We start from the raw sequence: 16,551 nt of genomic DNA on the forward strand, positions 1-16,551 counted from the left end.
AAATAAGAAATAGAGTTTTCAGATTTCTTCCTCAATTCGATCAAATTTTGATTTTTTTTTTTTAGAAGAATGAATATTGAGTATATTTGATGTTGAATTTTTGAAAATATGTCAAAAATCGAAAATTCAGTCTTGAAAATAGACATTTCACATTTTTTTTTAATTTTTCAAATTTATGTTTCATTTTTGAAATAATTTTAGCAGTTTATCGACTTTTGGTAAAATACTGGTAAATTTGGAAAATTACAGATGGGTTGGTAATTTTATGGTTTCAAAGTCAAGTTTTGAAAATATTTTCATGTTTTTTCACAATATTGAGTAGGTAATATTTGATCATCAATAAGTAGTGACAGAAATACCTCGATTTTTTGCCGTTTTTTGATGCAGTTTTCATCGGATTTTCCATCGTTATCATGTTTCGAAAAAGAGATAGGTATGTTAATGTTATAATTGCCAACTCATAGATAAAAACGTCATAAAAAAATTATTTCTCATTTTAAAAAGGTATCACGCTGATTATTTTTATCATATAACTCGTTACAGTTTCCTTTTTTTGCCCTTATATGTAGTTAAATGTATATTTTTCTTGAAATTTCTCACTATCACCAGTCATTGCTCGATTAATTGACGTACGTAGGTAGTCGCGATACGACAGCTATTTCAGTCCAGTCATAATTCCCATCTCGCGAATAACTATCACTCTCATCTAAAAATAATTCCATTCCATCTACTGTAATGCTCTCCGCTGGGAAAGGAAACTCAAAGAGACGTGTATTTCAAAAAATAGAAAAAAAAACCTCCGCTTCAATAAATAAGGCAAAGAAATATGGGTAAAATTTAAGCACGTCTTATCTTTTACGGCTTATCTGATATGCTAGAAATACGAGTACGTGTATTTGCATAAGATACATACAAACATAGACGAAAAAGCAGCAGAAAAATAGAGTACCTCTACCTCTATATTCGTGTAAAGAAAAAGTCCATTTCATTTTCCACTGCTGAGCTGCGTAGAGAAGAAAACTATATACGACGACGGAGAGTTTCATCCCGTTATTTTCATTCGGTAATATTACGACTACTACGACCAAGTTAGAGTAACTTTTGGAGCTTGAATTAGCGTAGGTATCGATTTTAGCAAAATATCAAACACGGTTTCATTTGCATGTGAGGGTATTTTTTTTTTAATCCGGGGCTTTGCGTAGGAAAGAGATGAAAGATGATAATTTTCGATTGTGTGGATAAGTTTGGAAAAGGGTAAAAGGATAGGAGAATTTAACGATTGCACGTGATTATGAGATGTTGGTTTTATTTCGGTTGTTGATTCCTGATTTTTTTGAAAAAATTACAAAATCATGCGAAAATAACGATCAGGGTTACCACATGTTCAGTTTCTCAGCTAAATTTTCATTATTTGGGCCTTGAATGCCTTAGATGATAACACTGGCTTAATTGAAACCCAGTTTACACTTCGAGCAGCCAATATGGTTGCCTGAAAAAAAAACAAAAGTGTTCATTATTTAATTGTATCGTGAAATTTTCGAATCAATGAAAAAAATACCTTAGAAATTACATATTCAACTTCTCTTTCAAATAGTGCAACAAAACAACACGAGTGGAAATGAAAAAATACATAGTACTTCAAATTGCAGGTACATTCATCGTATGTATGTACTTCGTATCATGCGGCAGAATTTGAATTTATGACGTCATCATCTGCTAACTCTGACTCATCAGCTCACGTAAAGCTTAAGCTATTAAACGTTCCCGGTGTGATACACGTTCTCGTATTTTCGTTTGTGTTAAAATAATAATAATAATATGAAAAATAACGGCAAAATACAAACGCTGCAGTACGTCCTCGTGAAGAAAAAAAAAACGTGAAATTAAAATTGATGTCATAGCTGGTTGACCTTTTGAAAAATTTCGTATTAAATGATGTCTTGTTTTTTGAACGATAGTTGTTCCTGTAGTACAAATACGAGTACATATTACATACTTAACGATGAAAACAACTTTAATACTTATCATGTTTATTTGTGTGTGATTCAACCTTTCATATTTTACACGTATCGTAAGACTTATAAGAAATGATGAGGAAAATGAAACTTCAAACTTGACTAGAATTTGAAATCAATTGTTATTATAATTCAAGGTGTTTCATCCAACTTGTGGCATAAGTCAGATTAGAATACAACAAGCTGCATACTAAAAATAAGCAAACTTTTTAATGATTTATAAGAGATTGAGGGGGGAGGTTGAGTATTATTTTTTGAAAGAATTAGGTAAGTATACTTTCAAGCTGGATTTCTAAAACCGAAATCTAAAAAAATTTATAGATTGGGTGTTCAGAGTGTCTGCCAGCTGTCATCAAAATTATCAAAAGGTCATCCTTTTGGACTGTATATCATCAAAGTCATCCTTTGATCATCATTTTGGCCAGAAAGTGAACGCAATTACCAAAAATTAATTAAATATTCTGAAAATTAAATGATGTTGAAAATGATTTTTTTTGGCCAAAAAATTGTAAATTTTCTAAAGCTTTTGTTCTCGCTTCGTTCGGGCAGCAACAATCGTCTTCTCTTCTTTTTTTGAGCTCAATTTTTCAAGATTGAAGTTTACATTTTTCAAAATACATATAAAATGTCAGGTCACAGTTTACATTTTTTACCCAGAAAATAATGCAAATAAATTTTTTTGGGAGAGGAGATACTTATGAGGCTATTAAGAAGACGAAATAAATTTGAGAAATTCGATTTTCGGCAAGTTTGATTGCTACGTTTAGTAATTTTTAGTTGCAAGGGGGGGGGGTATTTTGGTCATCCAAGAGTGATTAAAAGCTCATCTTTTTTCATTTCTTTGATTTAGGAGACACCCTGTAGTTTGACCTAAAATGATTGAAAATACAGAAAAAAATGTATCACAATCTTTTTTTTTTAAATTTTTGACTTCTTTACAAGAATTTGAAAATTAATTAATTATTGAAAAAAAAATAATGAATAATTATGAATGAGTACTTGGTCGAAAAATGGTTGAAATGGTGAAAAGGGAAAACAAAATGAAAAGAATGAGACAAGTTGGGTCTTTGAACAAAAAATTCCAAAAGTTCTACTTTTCTGCTTAAAAACATCGAAAAAGGGTCTCGCTTTTTCGACAAAAATTGCTTTAAAAAATGTACAAAATTCTTACTTTTTCTTCGAAAATTGTAAAAAATTGTCGTTTTTTGCCAAAAATTCCTAAGTTCTGATTTTTTTCGACAAAACTGTGAAAAAGCATCATTCTGCTCATGATTGCCAAAAAGGTACCGACTGTTTTTTGTTATCCAATTGTCAAAGTCTTGTTTTCTGCCAAAAATTGATGAAAATTCTCGCTTTGTAGCGAAATTGCAAAGTCTCGTATTTTCACCAAAGATTTCTAAAAAAAAAAAACTTTCTGTTTTGACAAAAATCACAAAAAAATGTTTTTTTTTTGCCAATAATTAAAGTGATAACTTTACCAGTAATGCAACAGTTTGCTGAAATTGTCGAATTCTTGATATTAGACAAAAATGCTCGCTTTTTAGCAAAATAGCTGAAAAGTTCCGATTTTTGCAAAAAATTACCAAAAATGAAATTGATAAAAAATGTCGTTTTTTGAAAAAAGTTTCAAAAAGTCGTATTTTTTTCTCTTAAAGTTGTCCCCATCAAGAAGTAACCACACCCCTCCCCTCCCCTCCCAAAAAGAAGTCGTAAAATGTTTGAAAAATATCTTGCTAAAAGCTCTGCTTTTTTCATTTTGAAATCTCGCACTCATTTTTTACTAGCTCGCCTTGAGTAGATGGGTACACAGATTGGAAACAACATTTTGAATCGCTCTGTTAATTTTCATTCGTTTCTCGAGAATGAGAAAATTTTTCGTTAATAAAGGTAATATCAAAAAATAAATTACAAAGTTTACTCCGATTACCCAACTCAACGTCAACACTGAAGATAAGACAATTGAGCAAAACAAAAGCTACAAAATTGTGATAAGTAATCCCATTTGGTAAGTTTATTATTGAAAACATCGACTCGTAATTTGTGCTATTTTCTATTGTTATCTACTACTAACTCGAAACAACGAAATAAGGTTATCGAATTCGGTGAAAACTAAAGATGAATAGGACACGAATGTAGGGAACAATTTTACATTTGTAATTTATTGCATATTATTCGAAGCAATTGTTCAATGTACACATATAATAATACATTTGTAGGTACCTATACAACTATACGTAGATATGTACATCGCGTCGTACGTAAGTTTTTATACCTATTGCAATTGCAGACGATCGTAGTTTCCTATTCCTATAGCTGGTTCTGTCTCCTGTCTTTGCTTGAAATATTACTTAACATCGCTTCTTTTTTTTCTGTAATGCACCTTACGTAGGTGTAGGTAGGTTTATAGACTATGATGGAATATTTTTTGCAAACATCTCACACCAAACAAACGCTCATTTGGAGATGAAAATTGGGCATGAAAAATTAAATGATGCAATTAAATAAATGAATGCTAAATAGATTTACAGACTGGCCAGTTTACACAACATTTACGAGTAATTAAATCAATTTTCGTCTAAGTGGATATTTTAATCATCATACTGGGCATGGGGGGAAGGGAAGGGTCTGGGACCGAGCACGATATGAAATCGATAATATACCATAGTACATTTATACAGTTATCTTATTGCGGTACAATTTAGTCATTTCCTATTTTCCTCGTCCAAATGGAATATTATTTATGCATTATCTATAATATTATGGTAAAGCTGTGGAAGTGTGGATGTGCTTATCGCAAGTCCTGACAAAGTTTATCGAAGCGGTATCATATTGTAAAATGTTTCATTTTCTGCTCTATAATAACGCAACCAATATTTTACAAGGACGTTATATAGTGGGAAGGTATAGTTTTATATTGTACCTATCGTGTATTCAGAGGATAGAATTTGCCTGGTGTTGTCGTAGTTCAGCGCAAAATGGCTGTAATTAAAAAACTCGTTGAAAATGTTAATACTTGTATCTGCTTGATGGATTATATACATACGTTTGTTCTCGATACCTTACCTTCACCTTTGAAATCATACATTGCATATATCTCTGATATCTACTCGTATGTACTATAATCTAGGTTAACTTATATTCTCCATTCCTAACTCATCATCAATCATGAATCATACGATTATAGAAATTGTTAACTACCTACTTATTCTTGCTGTTATTTCTCGTTAGCGAAATTTAAACCGAGTATTAGAGTCGGATGTGGAATGATTTGTGATCGACGTGTAGTAATTATCTATTTTCGATTAGGTAGTTCAATTTGTATAAGAGAAATTTTGCCACTCGTGAGAATACCGCGCACGTGTTGAAATTTTCGGTATTTTCGTATCATCTTTTCCGATACTTGATGAAAAAAATGTCAGATAAAATTACATTGAAATTTATCTGATTTTTACATGTTTTTATGAAATTTTATGAAAAAAAATTATCTGATTAGATCACATGAAATTCATTGGTACACCGACAGTTTTTGCCTTTTTTATGGCTATATCGATTCAATACCTAGTTTTACCCTGGTTTTCCGGTTTTTTTTTGGACCAATTTTTCATTTTTCAATCTTTTCAATGGTAAACGAGATGAAGGGGGAGTCAACTTTTTCATTTTACGAATCAGTGTCCGTATTTGAGGATAAGTTTGTTCTTTTTTCCATACTTTTGATATTATAATATTCTTGAAAAATTTGGGTGGGGGGGGGGAGTTTGTTAGTTCAGAATTTTTTCTCTGACTTCTAAGAATTTGGACATTTTGTCTGACTATCAAAAACTGCGAAAAATGGCCAATTTCTGAAATTTGTACTTACAGTGAAGTTCATTGAAATTTATTTTGGTCCTATTTACAGCCATTCACAGGGCTCGTTCTCATTCCCCCCCCCCCCAAAAAAAATTGACTTCAAAAAAGCCCGAAGTGGATCTGTTTTCAAACGAATAGTTCACGTATAAATTGATTCAGTTTTCATTGAATTGTTTATGAGAGTATTAATTCATTTGAGAGGATCATTCGTGAACGAATTGATTAATTTTTTTTGGAAAAAACCATTCGGGAACTGATTGATCAGTTTATCAATTTATGAATCAATTCGTTCGCGAATGATTTACCAAAAATTGAGCAAATGAATCGATTCGTTCACGAACAAGCCACTTGTGTGAATCAATTCGTTCGCGAATGATTCATCAAAAATTATTCAATTAGTTCGCGAATGATTCATCAAAAATTATTTAATTCGTTTGCGAATGATTCACCAAAAATTAAGTACCTAAACGAATCGATTCGTTTGTGAACGAGTCACTTATACGAATCAGTTCGTTCGCGAATGATTCACTAAAAATTATTTAATTCGTTCGCAAATGAACCAAAAATTAAGTAAATGAATCGACTCGTTCGTGAACGAGTCACTTATAAGAATCAGTTCGTTCGCGAATGATTCTCAAAAAATTATTTAATTCGTTTGCGAGAGATTCACCAAAAATTATTCAATTTGTTCGTGATTAACTGATTATTAGGGCTAGGATTTTTATGATAATGCTTTTTTTTTTGTAGCAACACCCTATACGGCATAAATATATTTTCTTTGCGTTTCATTCCATTCTGAGGCGAATGGTGAAAGTTGATAGTGCTAGTGCTTTTTTTTGCTTTTTTTGGGTGTAAATGCTTTAAAATGCTTATTTTGGGCCAAAAAGGCGGAAATTTTGCTTTTATGGGGCTTATTTTCGTCGTTAGCGCTTTTTTTGGTAAAAAATTGGTAAAATGAAGAAATTAGTTCCAAAAATACAAAAATTTATCAACTTTTTGCACATTTTTGAAAAAAAATAAATGTTAAAAAAAGATGAGTTCAAAAAAACAAGGGAGGAAAAACTGAAAAATAACAGATTCAGTTTTCATTTTTCAATTTTTATGTCATTTTATTTTTTATTGAATTTTTAGTTTTGGTTTTTTTCCTTTTTTTTCTCCGTTTCATCTTTTAGTTCATTTTGGTTCAAGTTGTACATATATTTAAAGGAGGTATCTTGCTCGGTTTGAAAAACCCTTCATTTTGATACGTAACATGGTAGGATTTGATAGCGCTTGTTTTTGCTTTTTTCTTACATTTTTATTGATTTTTTATAGCGCTTAAAAATCCTAGCCCTAGTGATTATTGATTAATTCAACAAAAATTGAGCAAATGAATCGATTTGTTCGCGAACGAGTCGCTTCTCAATTTTCATAATTTTATGAATCAATTTCGTTCGCGAATGATTCACCAAAAATTAAGCAAATGAAACGATTCGTTCGCGAATGATTTACCAAAACTTATTCAATTCGTTCGCGAATGATTCGCCAAGAATTGGGTAAATGAATCGATTCGTTTGTGAACGAGTCATTTATACGAATCAATTCGTTTGCGAATGATTCACAAAAAGGATTTAATTCGTCCGCGAATGATTTACCAAAACTTATTCAATTCGTTCGTGAATGATTCAACAAAAATCAAGTAAATGAATCGATTCGTTCGCGAACGAGTCACTTTTATGAATCAATTTGTTCGCGAATGATCCACCAAAAATTAGGTAAATGAATCGATTCGTTCGTGAACGAGTCATTTATACGAATCAATTCGTTCGCGAATGATTTACAGAAAGGACTTAATTCGTTCGCGAATGATTTACCAAAACTTATTCAATTCGTTCGTGAATGATTCAACAAAAATTAAGTAAATGAATCGATTCGTTCGCGAACGAGTCACTTTTATGAATCAATTTGTTCGCGAATGATTCGCCAAAAATTAAGGCAATAAATCAATTTGTTCGTGATGAGTCACTTATACGAATCAATTCGTTCGCGAATGATTTACCAACTAAATATTAATCAATTCGTTCGCGAGTGTATTTCTTCAATCGCCGATCGGTTGTGAATGATTCGATTCGATTCACTTCGTTTGAAAACAGATCGATTCCTGTACAATAGTTTCACAAAAACCCAATCAATCGTAAATTAATTGATCCGTTCGCGAATGTTTCATCAAGAAATCAATCAATTTATTTAATCACCAATTGTTTCGTAAATGATTCGATTCGATTGTAAACAGATCAATTGCTACATTTAGTACACGTGTTTCAAAAAAAAGTGACTAAATTTGTTCGTAAAAAATTTGTATTTTGAAGAAAAGTCTGTCTTCTCACGCATGATGCGTGTTTTTTGTTTTTTTTTTTTTAACCTGAAGTTTATCATTACTAGAAAATTTTGTTACCTGCAGCGAGGAGAAAGATGAGAAAAACAATACTTCCCCTTCCAAACTCTCAAAATATCAATGAATTTTTTGTTGCTTTGATTTTTTTCTCAAATCGAAAGTGAACATTGCTCTCATTTTGAGATGGGCAGTTTTAATATTAAAATATCATTACTCATTAGGTAAAATTTGAGTCAAGTTCCACCTACGTTCGAATTAATTTAAGCAGTTTTGGTCTCTTCGCCTTCCAGACCTCGTATCTCTTTTCTTCAAACACGCTTTAGGTACCTGAGTGTGAAAATTTTTCGTGTACTGAAGTAGATACCCAGACCTACGTATACTTAATCGAGCATATAATGGTCTTAAGAGAGGGATGTCGTTTTCGTGGCGACGAACGACCCGACTTTGGGTGATAAATATACCACTTATGATCGGTCTTCGGCGAGGTGGTGGTGTATAGGAATATAACGTTTCAAAAGAGACCTTTCTCTATGTGTGTGTGCTTTCTGGGTACCTTGGGAGTTGATTGTTTATAATTGGATAACACGTTTATGCACACGAGGCTGCGTCTCTTCTTCTATACTCGTACATTTACGTATTATATAGAAGATGAGATCTCTCAGCTATGTAATTTTACTCGACGGAATGGTGTTTTACTCATTTACGCGCCGAACGGGAACGGGGCGAAAATATCGATTGGTAAATGCTCATTTTGCGGCGTACGGTGCGTTCGAATTTTCGCCGATAATTTTGTTTTTCTTTTCTTTGGCAGACTAGATGAAGGCGAAATTTCGACATAGACGATGTAAGAAATACACACGTACGATTGAGGATTGGGTTGGTTAGATGAAGGCGAAATTCGTATTATTACGAAAGTGCCATTGAACGAGGCGATGATCAAACGTCCAAATTTGACAGGTTAACGGAGCGCACAACGCGAATGCGATTTTGGACTATGACCAAATATACTCGTACACCGCACCGTAGCATCGTCGTCGAATACGATCGTTCTATACAGAAATGCACGAAATTACGTTCTGACATTTGTATTCGAAATAAATATAAATGATTTTACATTCCGACCGAAATTACTGTAAAATATGTTACGACCTTAACCTATTCTGTGCAAAGATTCCGGCGGCCGGCCGCGGCTGTGCAAATTTATTATTAGAGATGGCATCTCGACGCCCTGTATATGTATCATCTGCTGCTCTAATGGGTCATTGTGTCGAAAATACGAGTACGACGAGTGTAAGCTGTGCTTCGGCGGAGAGTCCGACCACGATCGAAGCTGTGCGTGTATATTTTTAGTTATGCAAGTTACGATATCGTTGAACTGAAACGCGATGAGTGGTTTACTAATTTTGGGAATATTTTTGGTACGATAATGGGAATGTTTTTTTTTTCTCCTTTTTGATTGAGGGGGGGGGGATGCATTGAAGAGGAATTTTGGATCGGAAGTTAGACCCAGGAAAGGAGGGACCATTTTCATGGTATTTTTATTTAACCCCTTCCTTCTCCTTATTGAGACCCTAATACGAAAAATTATGAGTGGAGTACGAATTCAAATTTTTACAGCCAAAAAAAGTTCTTGAAAGGGGACGAATTTTTAAATCATGATCATTTGAAATTGAGAACCATCTTGACTCTTTCTCGTGATCTTAGCTTCAAAACTCATTACCTAGAAAACAGCTGAACCGATTTCGATGAAACTGAAAATCTCACAAAGCCTCCACCATTCCTAAGGAATTGTTTATTAACAAGTTGATCTGTTTTCAAAACAAATTGTTTACGTATAAATTGATTCAATTCATTTTTTGAAAGAACCATTTGCGAACGAATTGATCAATTCGTTCGCGAATGATTCACCAAAAATGCAATTCGTTCGTGAACGAGTCATGGGTCAATGAATAGATTCGTTCGCGAACGAGTCTTTATACAAATCAATTCGTTCGCTAATGATTCACCAAAAATTATTCAATTCGTTCGCGAACGAGTCACTTATACGAATCAATTCGTTCGCGAATGATTCACCAAAAATTATTCAATTTATTTGTGAACGATTCACCAAGATTTGGGTGAATGAATCGATTCGTTCGCGAACGAGCCACTTGTATGAATCAATTCGTTCGCGAATGATTCATCAAAAATTATTCAATTCGTTCGCGAACGAGTCATTTATACAAATCAATTCGTTCGCGAATGATTCACCGAAAATTATTCAATTCGTTCGTGAAAGATTCATCAAAAATTGAGTAAGTAAATCGGTTCGTTCGCGAATGATTCACCAAAAATTATTCAATTCATTCGTGAACGATTCACCAAGATTTGGGTAAATGAATCGATTCGTTCGCGAACGAGTCACTTGTATGAATCTATTCGTTCGCGAATGATTCATCAAAAATTATTCAATTCGTTCGCGAATGATTCACCGAAAATTAAGTACCTAAATGAATCGATTCGTTCGTGAACGAGTCACTTGTATGAATCTATTCCTTCGCGAATGATTCATCAAAAATTATTCAATTCGTTCGCGAATGATTCACCGAAAATTAAGTACCTAAATGAATCGATTCGTTCGTGAACGAGTCACTTATACGAATCAGTTCGTTCGCGAATGATTCACCAAAAATTATTCAATTCGTTCGTGAAAGATTAATTAAAAATTAAGTAAGTAGATCGGTTCGTTCGCGAACGAGTCATTTATACGGATCAATTCGTTCACGAATGATTCACCAAAAATTATTCAATTCATTCGTGAACGATTCACCAAGATATGGGTAAATGAATCATTCGTTCGCGAACGAGTCACCTATACAAATTAATTCGTTCGCGAATTATTCACCAAATGATAAAAATTATAATCAATCACCAATCGTTCGTAAATGACTCAATTTTTGTTCGTAAAAAATTTGTATTTGAAGAAAAGTCGGTCTTGCGTGAGTGTTTTTTTTGAAAGCGTTGCCTTTTTTGATAATGGTCACTCGTGTGTTTGATAAATCATTTTCACCATTTCTCTTTTTGAATTTGAGATTTTTTTGCTTCCAAAACTCAACCTTTTGATGCTGCAATTTCTCTAAAAGTCTCAGATAAAGTTTTAATGGAAAATTTCGTTTTTCTGCTAAAATTTTGAACTTATGGCGCCTTTTTCAAACACCTCGGAAATTATGGCCTAATTTAGGCTTGAAATTGTTCAAGAATTCATGATGAAAAATTTTTCGAAATATTTGAATTTCTCGCGAAATTTCAAACTTTTCTGTTATTTATCTATCAATTTTAATCAATTTTTGTTTTTTTCTGAGGAAATGAACAAAGTTTGATTTTTTATAACCTCGTCGAAAATTAAAAGAGAAAATTCATCGCTGAAAGTGTAGTCGGTTGGTGTATTCTTCTTAAGTCCCTTTTAATATGTCTATGTTCGTTACATAAAATTTTCTGTCAGTTTGTGAAATACACGTTTTGAAGTTCATTCCATAATACGAGTAAAAAATTATTAAAAAATGGAATTCGAAAAATGAACGTCGATAGCCGGAAATTATCAAGTCGTTCCTGGAACTTGAGTTACTTTTAATAATTTGATATTTATTTCAAACTATGCATAATTATATTTATTAGATGTATTCTTAAATTTTCATTTGATTATTTTACTAACTTGATGATTTTTCTTATTTTTCAGGAGGAAATTCAAAGGACACAAAAGCAAAAGATGTATTGGCATCGTCTGTAATAGGACCTCATGGTAAGTTACATTTTGCTTATACCTATCAATTTATACCTATATTCGTTTTCAATTCGTGACCAGCGTTAAAACGTCCGGATGTAAAGTGGAAAATAAATTGAAAAGTTTTCAAATTCTGTAAAGTTTCGATTGCGAATTGGGAATCATTCGATATCGATGGATAAACAGCCTAAAATATACCTACAAAAAAAAACAAAAACAAACGTGATGTTAACTTCGTATCATCTAAAATGGTTTATTTTTCTCTTTTTGTTATCTCAGTCCACTTTGGCCCTTTCCATTATTGATAGTAAAAACAATAAAAAAAGAAAACACATTAGTGATTTATTTCTACGTTCAATTTACACTAAAAAGAACGTCTACATTTGTTGAAAAATTTATCAAAAAAATACCTACGTATTGCGAAATTATCTATTTTCCATCGAAACCTAAATGGAAGCAAATCTAAAAAGGCAACCTGTCTATATCCTTATGGGAAAACGTATAGTAAAAATACACACGCGTCATTCAAAAGCTATATTCTTCGAACACAGTTGACGTTTTTCAATTGACACGTTATAATTGAAAAAAAAAAAATGAAAATTTACACGTATTCGAAGCACACATACGTGCCACTTACGTTATGGAAAATGGTACTGTATATAAAATATCGTTTACATTTATGTCAACGATGGCAATGGTTTAGCAAGTGGTTCGTGAACCAATAAGTACTGTCGACTGCGAAAAAAAAAATACCTTCGCAGCTAATGCGAATGAACTATATAAGATATCGCATTGCTGTGGAAGAGCTTTTACAAGCCGACACGAAAGTTTTGTGGCCTCGTATTGTGGTATAAATTCATTAAACGAAATAGCTTAGGTTTTTGGTTGCCGCCTGCGCCTGCCGGATGGCGTTGGAATTTTTCTATATACGATGCAGCGTCTCATTTCAATGATTTTTGCGTGCTTTTCTCCAGTTTCGCCTTATTTTGTACTACCCCGAAACGAACTTTTTTTTTTAGTTCTCGTCTTTGAGAGACGGATACGTACGTACTCTATGTGTATAGGAATTGAATTCGCTTTACTATCTGGGAGAACTATACTATGGATGGAAGTTTTAGAGAATGAACCTTGAGCATATACGAGTTCTTTGTATGTATTTGTACTATTTGATTAACTCGAATGGTGTGCTAAAGATATTGAATGAAGTCAAAGTTCAGCTGCGGTGAGAATAGAAATGAAAAAAAAAAAGATTAGTAGTTCGGATGTGAAATATCCACATCCGTGGTTATACTCGTAGCAAGTTTGTAAGAAAAGAACAAAAGTTAGTAGATAGTTATTGGCTTTTAAAGGTTCATCAAATTAACCTCGCAAGCAGTAAAATAAAAAGAGCGAGTAATTTACTTTAGATAATTAACTTTACCATTATACCTCTACTCTACGTTTATAAACATTACCGGGAGGAATTTCTATTTCGGTGTGTTTCTTTTGTACAATGTTAGGTACATAAGGGAAGAGAATTCGAGCGAATTAGTATATTCGATGTTAGTTAGGCCTTTTGTGTAAGTTGTTTTTAAAATTATTAGAAGCTTCCTATGGGTGTGTGGAATTCATTATGTTGGGTTAGATTGAATGAAATGGAAAATTTTTTTCAGAATGAAGGTGCACTGAGAATTCAAAAAAACCTTGAATGAGATTTAAATATGCTTTCTTTTACCCCTTACCTTTTCTGCTATCCTCCTCACATTTTAATTTTCCAATTTATGGCAAAAAAATGAAATTTTCAGTGTTTTTTCAGACAAATAAGAACAGGGGTTTTGTTTGATTTTTTCGAAACTTACGAACAGCATTTCAAAAAAAAGTATAAATTTTTCTTCGAAAATGATTGAAAAATGAAACGTCACTGAAAAATTTATCCGTACCTTATACCCCCTCCACCCCTAAAAAATAGTTCAACTCTTTAAAAACTGTTTTGAAATTCTAAATCATTCTTGAATAATTCATTTGAAATTATTTTGAAAAAACCCCTCCTTCCAGCCCTCCCCCAAATCGCAAGAATTCAACTCTAATAAATAATTTGAAATCCTAAATCATCCTGGAATAATTCATTTGAAATTATTTTGAAAAATCCCCTCCCTCCAGCGAGCCAAAACCGCAAGAACTCAACTTCAATAAATTATTTTGAAAAGTTACACTTTGAAAATACCTCAAAATATGTAAAATTCATTTGAAGTCGTGAAAAAATTCTGAACCAAATTTTTAAAATAAAGTTCTAAATCACTACTGGAAAATTCATTTTAGAAATCACAAAAAAATTCATAAAAAAACTCTCACCGGAAAATGTTTTAATTCAAAATACAAAAATTAATTTGAATTCTCATAAAAAAAATTCCGAAGCAAATTTTAAATATCCACAGGAATTTTTTTTTTAAAAATCGCCAAAAAAATTCATCAAAAATTTTGAAAAATTCATTTGAAATCATCTTAAAAAAATGCATTCGAAATTATCTCAAGAAAATACAATTGTATACCTCATAGCTACTCATCATATTCACAACAATTCATTGGGTAAAAAAACATTTAAAGTAAACTGGAAAACAGTCATAAAAAAACACATTTGAAATCACTGCAAAAAAATTTATTCAAAATTATATGTACTTCAAAAAAACGGGGAATTGTAGATATTCGAAATCACCACAAAAAATTATCTTGGAATTAAGTATGGTAAAAAATGCATTTATAAAAAATCATTTGAAATCGCCATCAAAAAAATGAAAAAAATGATTCGAAATCACTACCAAAAAATTCTTTACCAATTCAAGAATCAAATTCTAAATCTCTGCTAAAAACGATTCTAAAAGTTTTTTTCTAAATCTCGATAATCTCGAAAAAGTTCCTTTGAAATCGCCTTGAAAAAATTCAATTCTTTTGAAATTATCGCAAAAAAATTCATTCAGAATTACTATACAAAAAATACATTAGAAATCATCTCGAAAAAATTCTTTCAAAATTACAATTTAAAATAATAATTTAAAAAAAAAAGCTATTAAAAATTTTGCAATGTGCTATACTCTTTTTGCAAAAGTTTGGACTTGAAATCACAAGTGTCTGAACAAAAAGAATTTTTGATCCAAGTACGTGTATGTTTTTTATTTTACTGATTTTTAATTACCTAAATAATTTTGATGTTGATTTTCCAACGGGAAATGATTGGATCTGATCAGATCACATCTGGTCATTCTTTGGATCCAGTTTAACTCAGATCTTACGTGATCTTATTACAATATCTGATCAGACCGGTTCAATCAGATCTGATCAAATCCTGATGTTCCTCAAATTCAATTTAATCGGATCTGACCTGATCTGATTGTGTGGATCTGATCAGACGTACCTAATCAGATCTCATCAGAGAGACAAATTTGATCATATTATCATATTTCATCTGGTTAGATCCGTACATTTCCCTAATCCAATTTTTGATTTGATTTATATGGTCCTATTAGATCTGATCGAATCTGTTTGATCAGATCAGATCAGATCAGATCAGATCAGATCCGGAAATTCTTCGAATTCAGTTTAGATCTATTTAGATTCGATCAGATCGTATCTTCTCATTTCCTTTGAGTTGATTGCATTTGTCTGATTTGCCATTCATTTGTAAAGTTGTCCATTTTTCAGTTCAGAACTATCCAACCAAACGAAGCAGAACTGCCTGTTCTGATATTTCCTGCCTTAAATATGGCACTATTTCCTCGGCTAATACAGACGTGACTTCGTTCCACGTGTGTATAAGATGAATTACTTTGAGAGCATGCACTCAAATCAAAACAATTATGGAAACACAGAAATGTATTTTATCAACGTTTTCTTATCTGGTCGTGTCATGGGTCGTGTTGTGTTGTATGTTCAATAAAACGTGATAATTTCAAGTTTTGAAAGAAAAAAAAATCATTGATTGTTAAAATCAGCAACCAGAACCATATCATTCTCGTCTGTTTTTTTTTCTTTCTACTCATCCAAATTATCGATACGGTGTTGTGGAGATACTCGATATCGAATCGATTGTAATTTAGTAAAACAAACATGTCTGGAATTTTCCATGATTTTCCCGTTACCGTTGTGTACATTATTGCACATAATTTGGTAGGCTGTCTAGTTCACATCGTAGCTGAAAAAATATTCTGTAAAAATCATCCAAAAAGTGTATCGTATCATTTGATTTTTCCTTAGAAAAACTTTGGTCACCTTTAGTTAAGTATTGTCCAGTTCTATGAATTTTTCATTTTTTCCTCGAATTTAATGATTTTTTTTTGCGGTTTTTCTATACCTCGCTGTGATTGTACGAGGACATATAGGCTATATACATATGTGCATGTTATTGTTCGAACGTGTGTTCGCAGAAGGGCTGATGTATACTTAGTCGATAAATTGAATGGTTTCAATGACCTTGTTCTGTACAGTGTGCGGTAGGTATTTTGAAGGCGTTTGAAGATACATAGATACGTCGATTTAAACCGCAAATTTACTAGTTTTTTCTTTCTTATTCGCAATAAAAAATA

General features: G+C 32.2%; 1 protein-coding gene across 7 annotated transcripts in view; it reads left to right on the forward strand.

Moving 5' to 3' along the window:
- Window positions 1-16,551, forward strand: part of LOC135831225 (uncharacterized) — a 373,616-nt gene that overhangs the window by 349,293 nt on the left and 7,772 nt on the right. For all 7 annotated transcript variants that reach the window (XM_065343558.1, XM_065343562.1, XM_065343559.1 and 4 more), the window contains one exon: window positions 11,951-12,013. In XM_065343558.1, the coding sequence (XP_065199630.1) occupies window positions 11,951-12,013 (63 nt within the window). The remainder of the gene's footprint in view (window positions 1-11,950; window positions 12,014-16,551) is intronic.

This window comes from Planococcus citri, chromosome 1 (genome assembly GCF_950023065.1).
Source record: "Planococcus citri chromosome 1, ihPlaCitr1.1, whole genome shotgun sequence".
Taxonomy (NCBI): Eukaryota; Metazoa; Arthropoda; class Insecta; order Hemiptera; family Pseudococcidae; genus Planococcus; species Planococcus citri.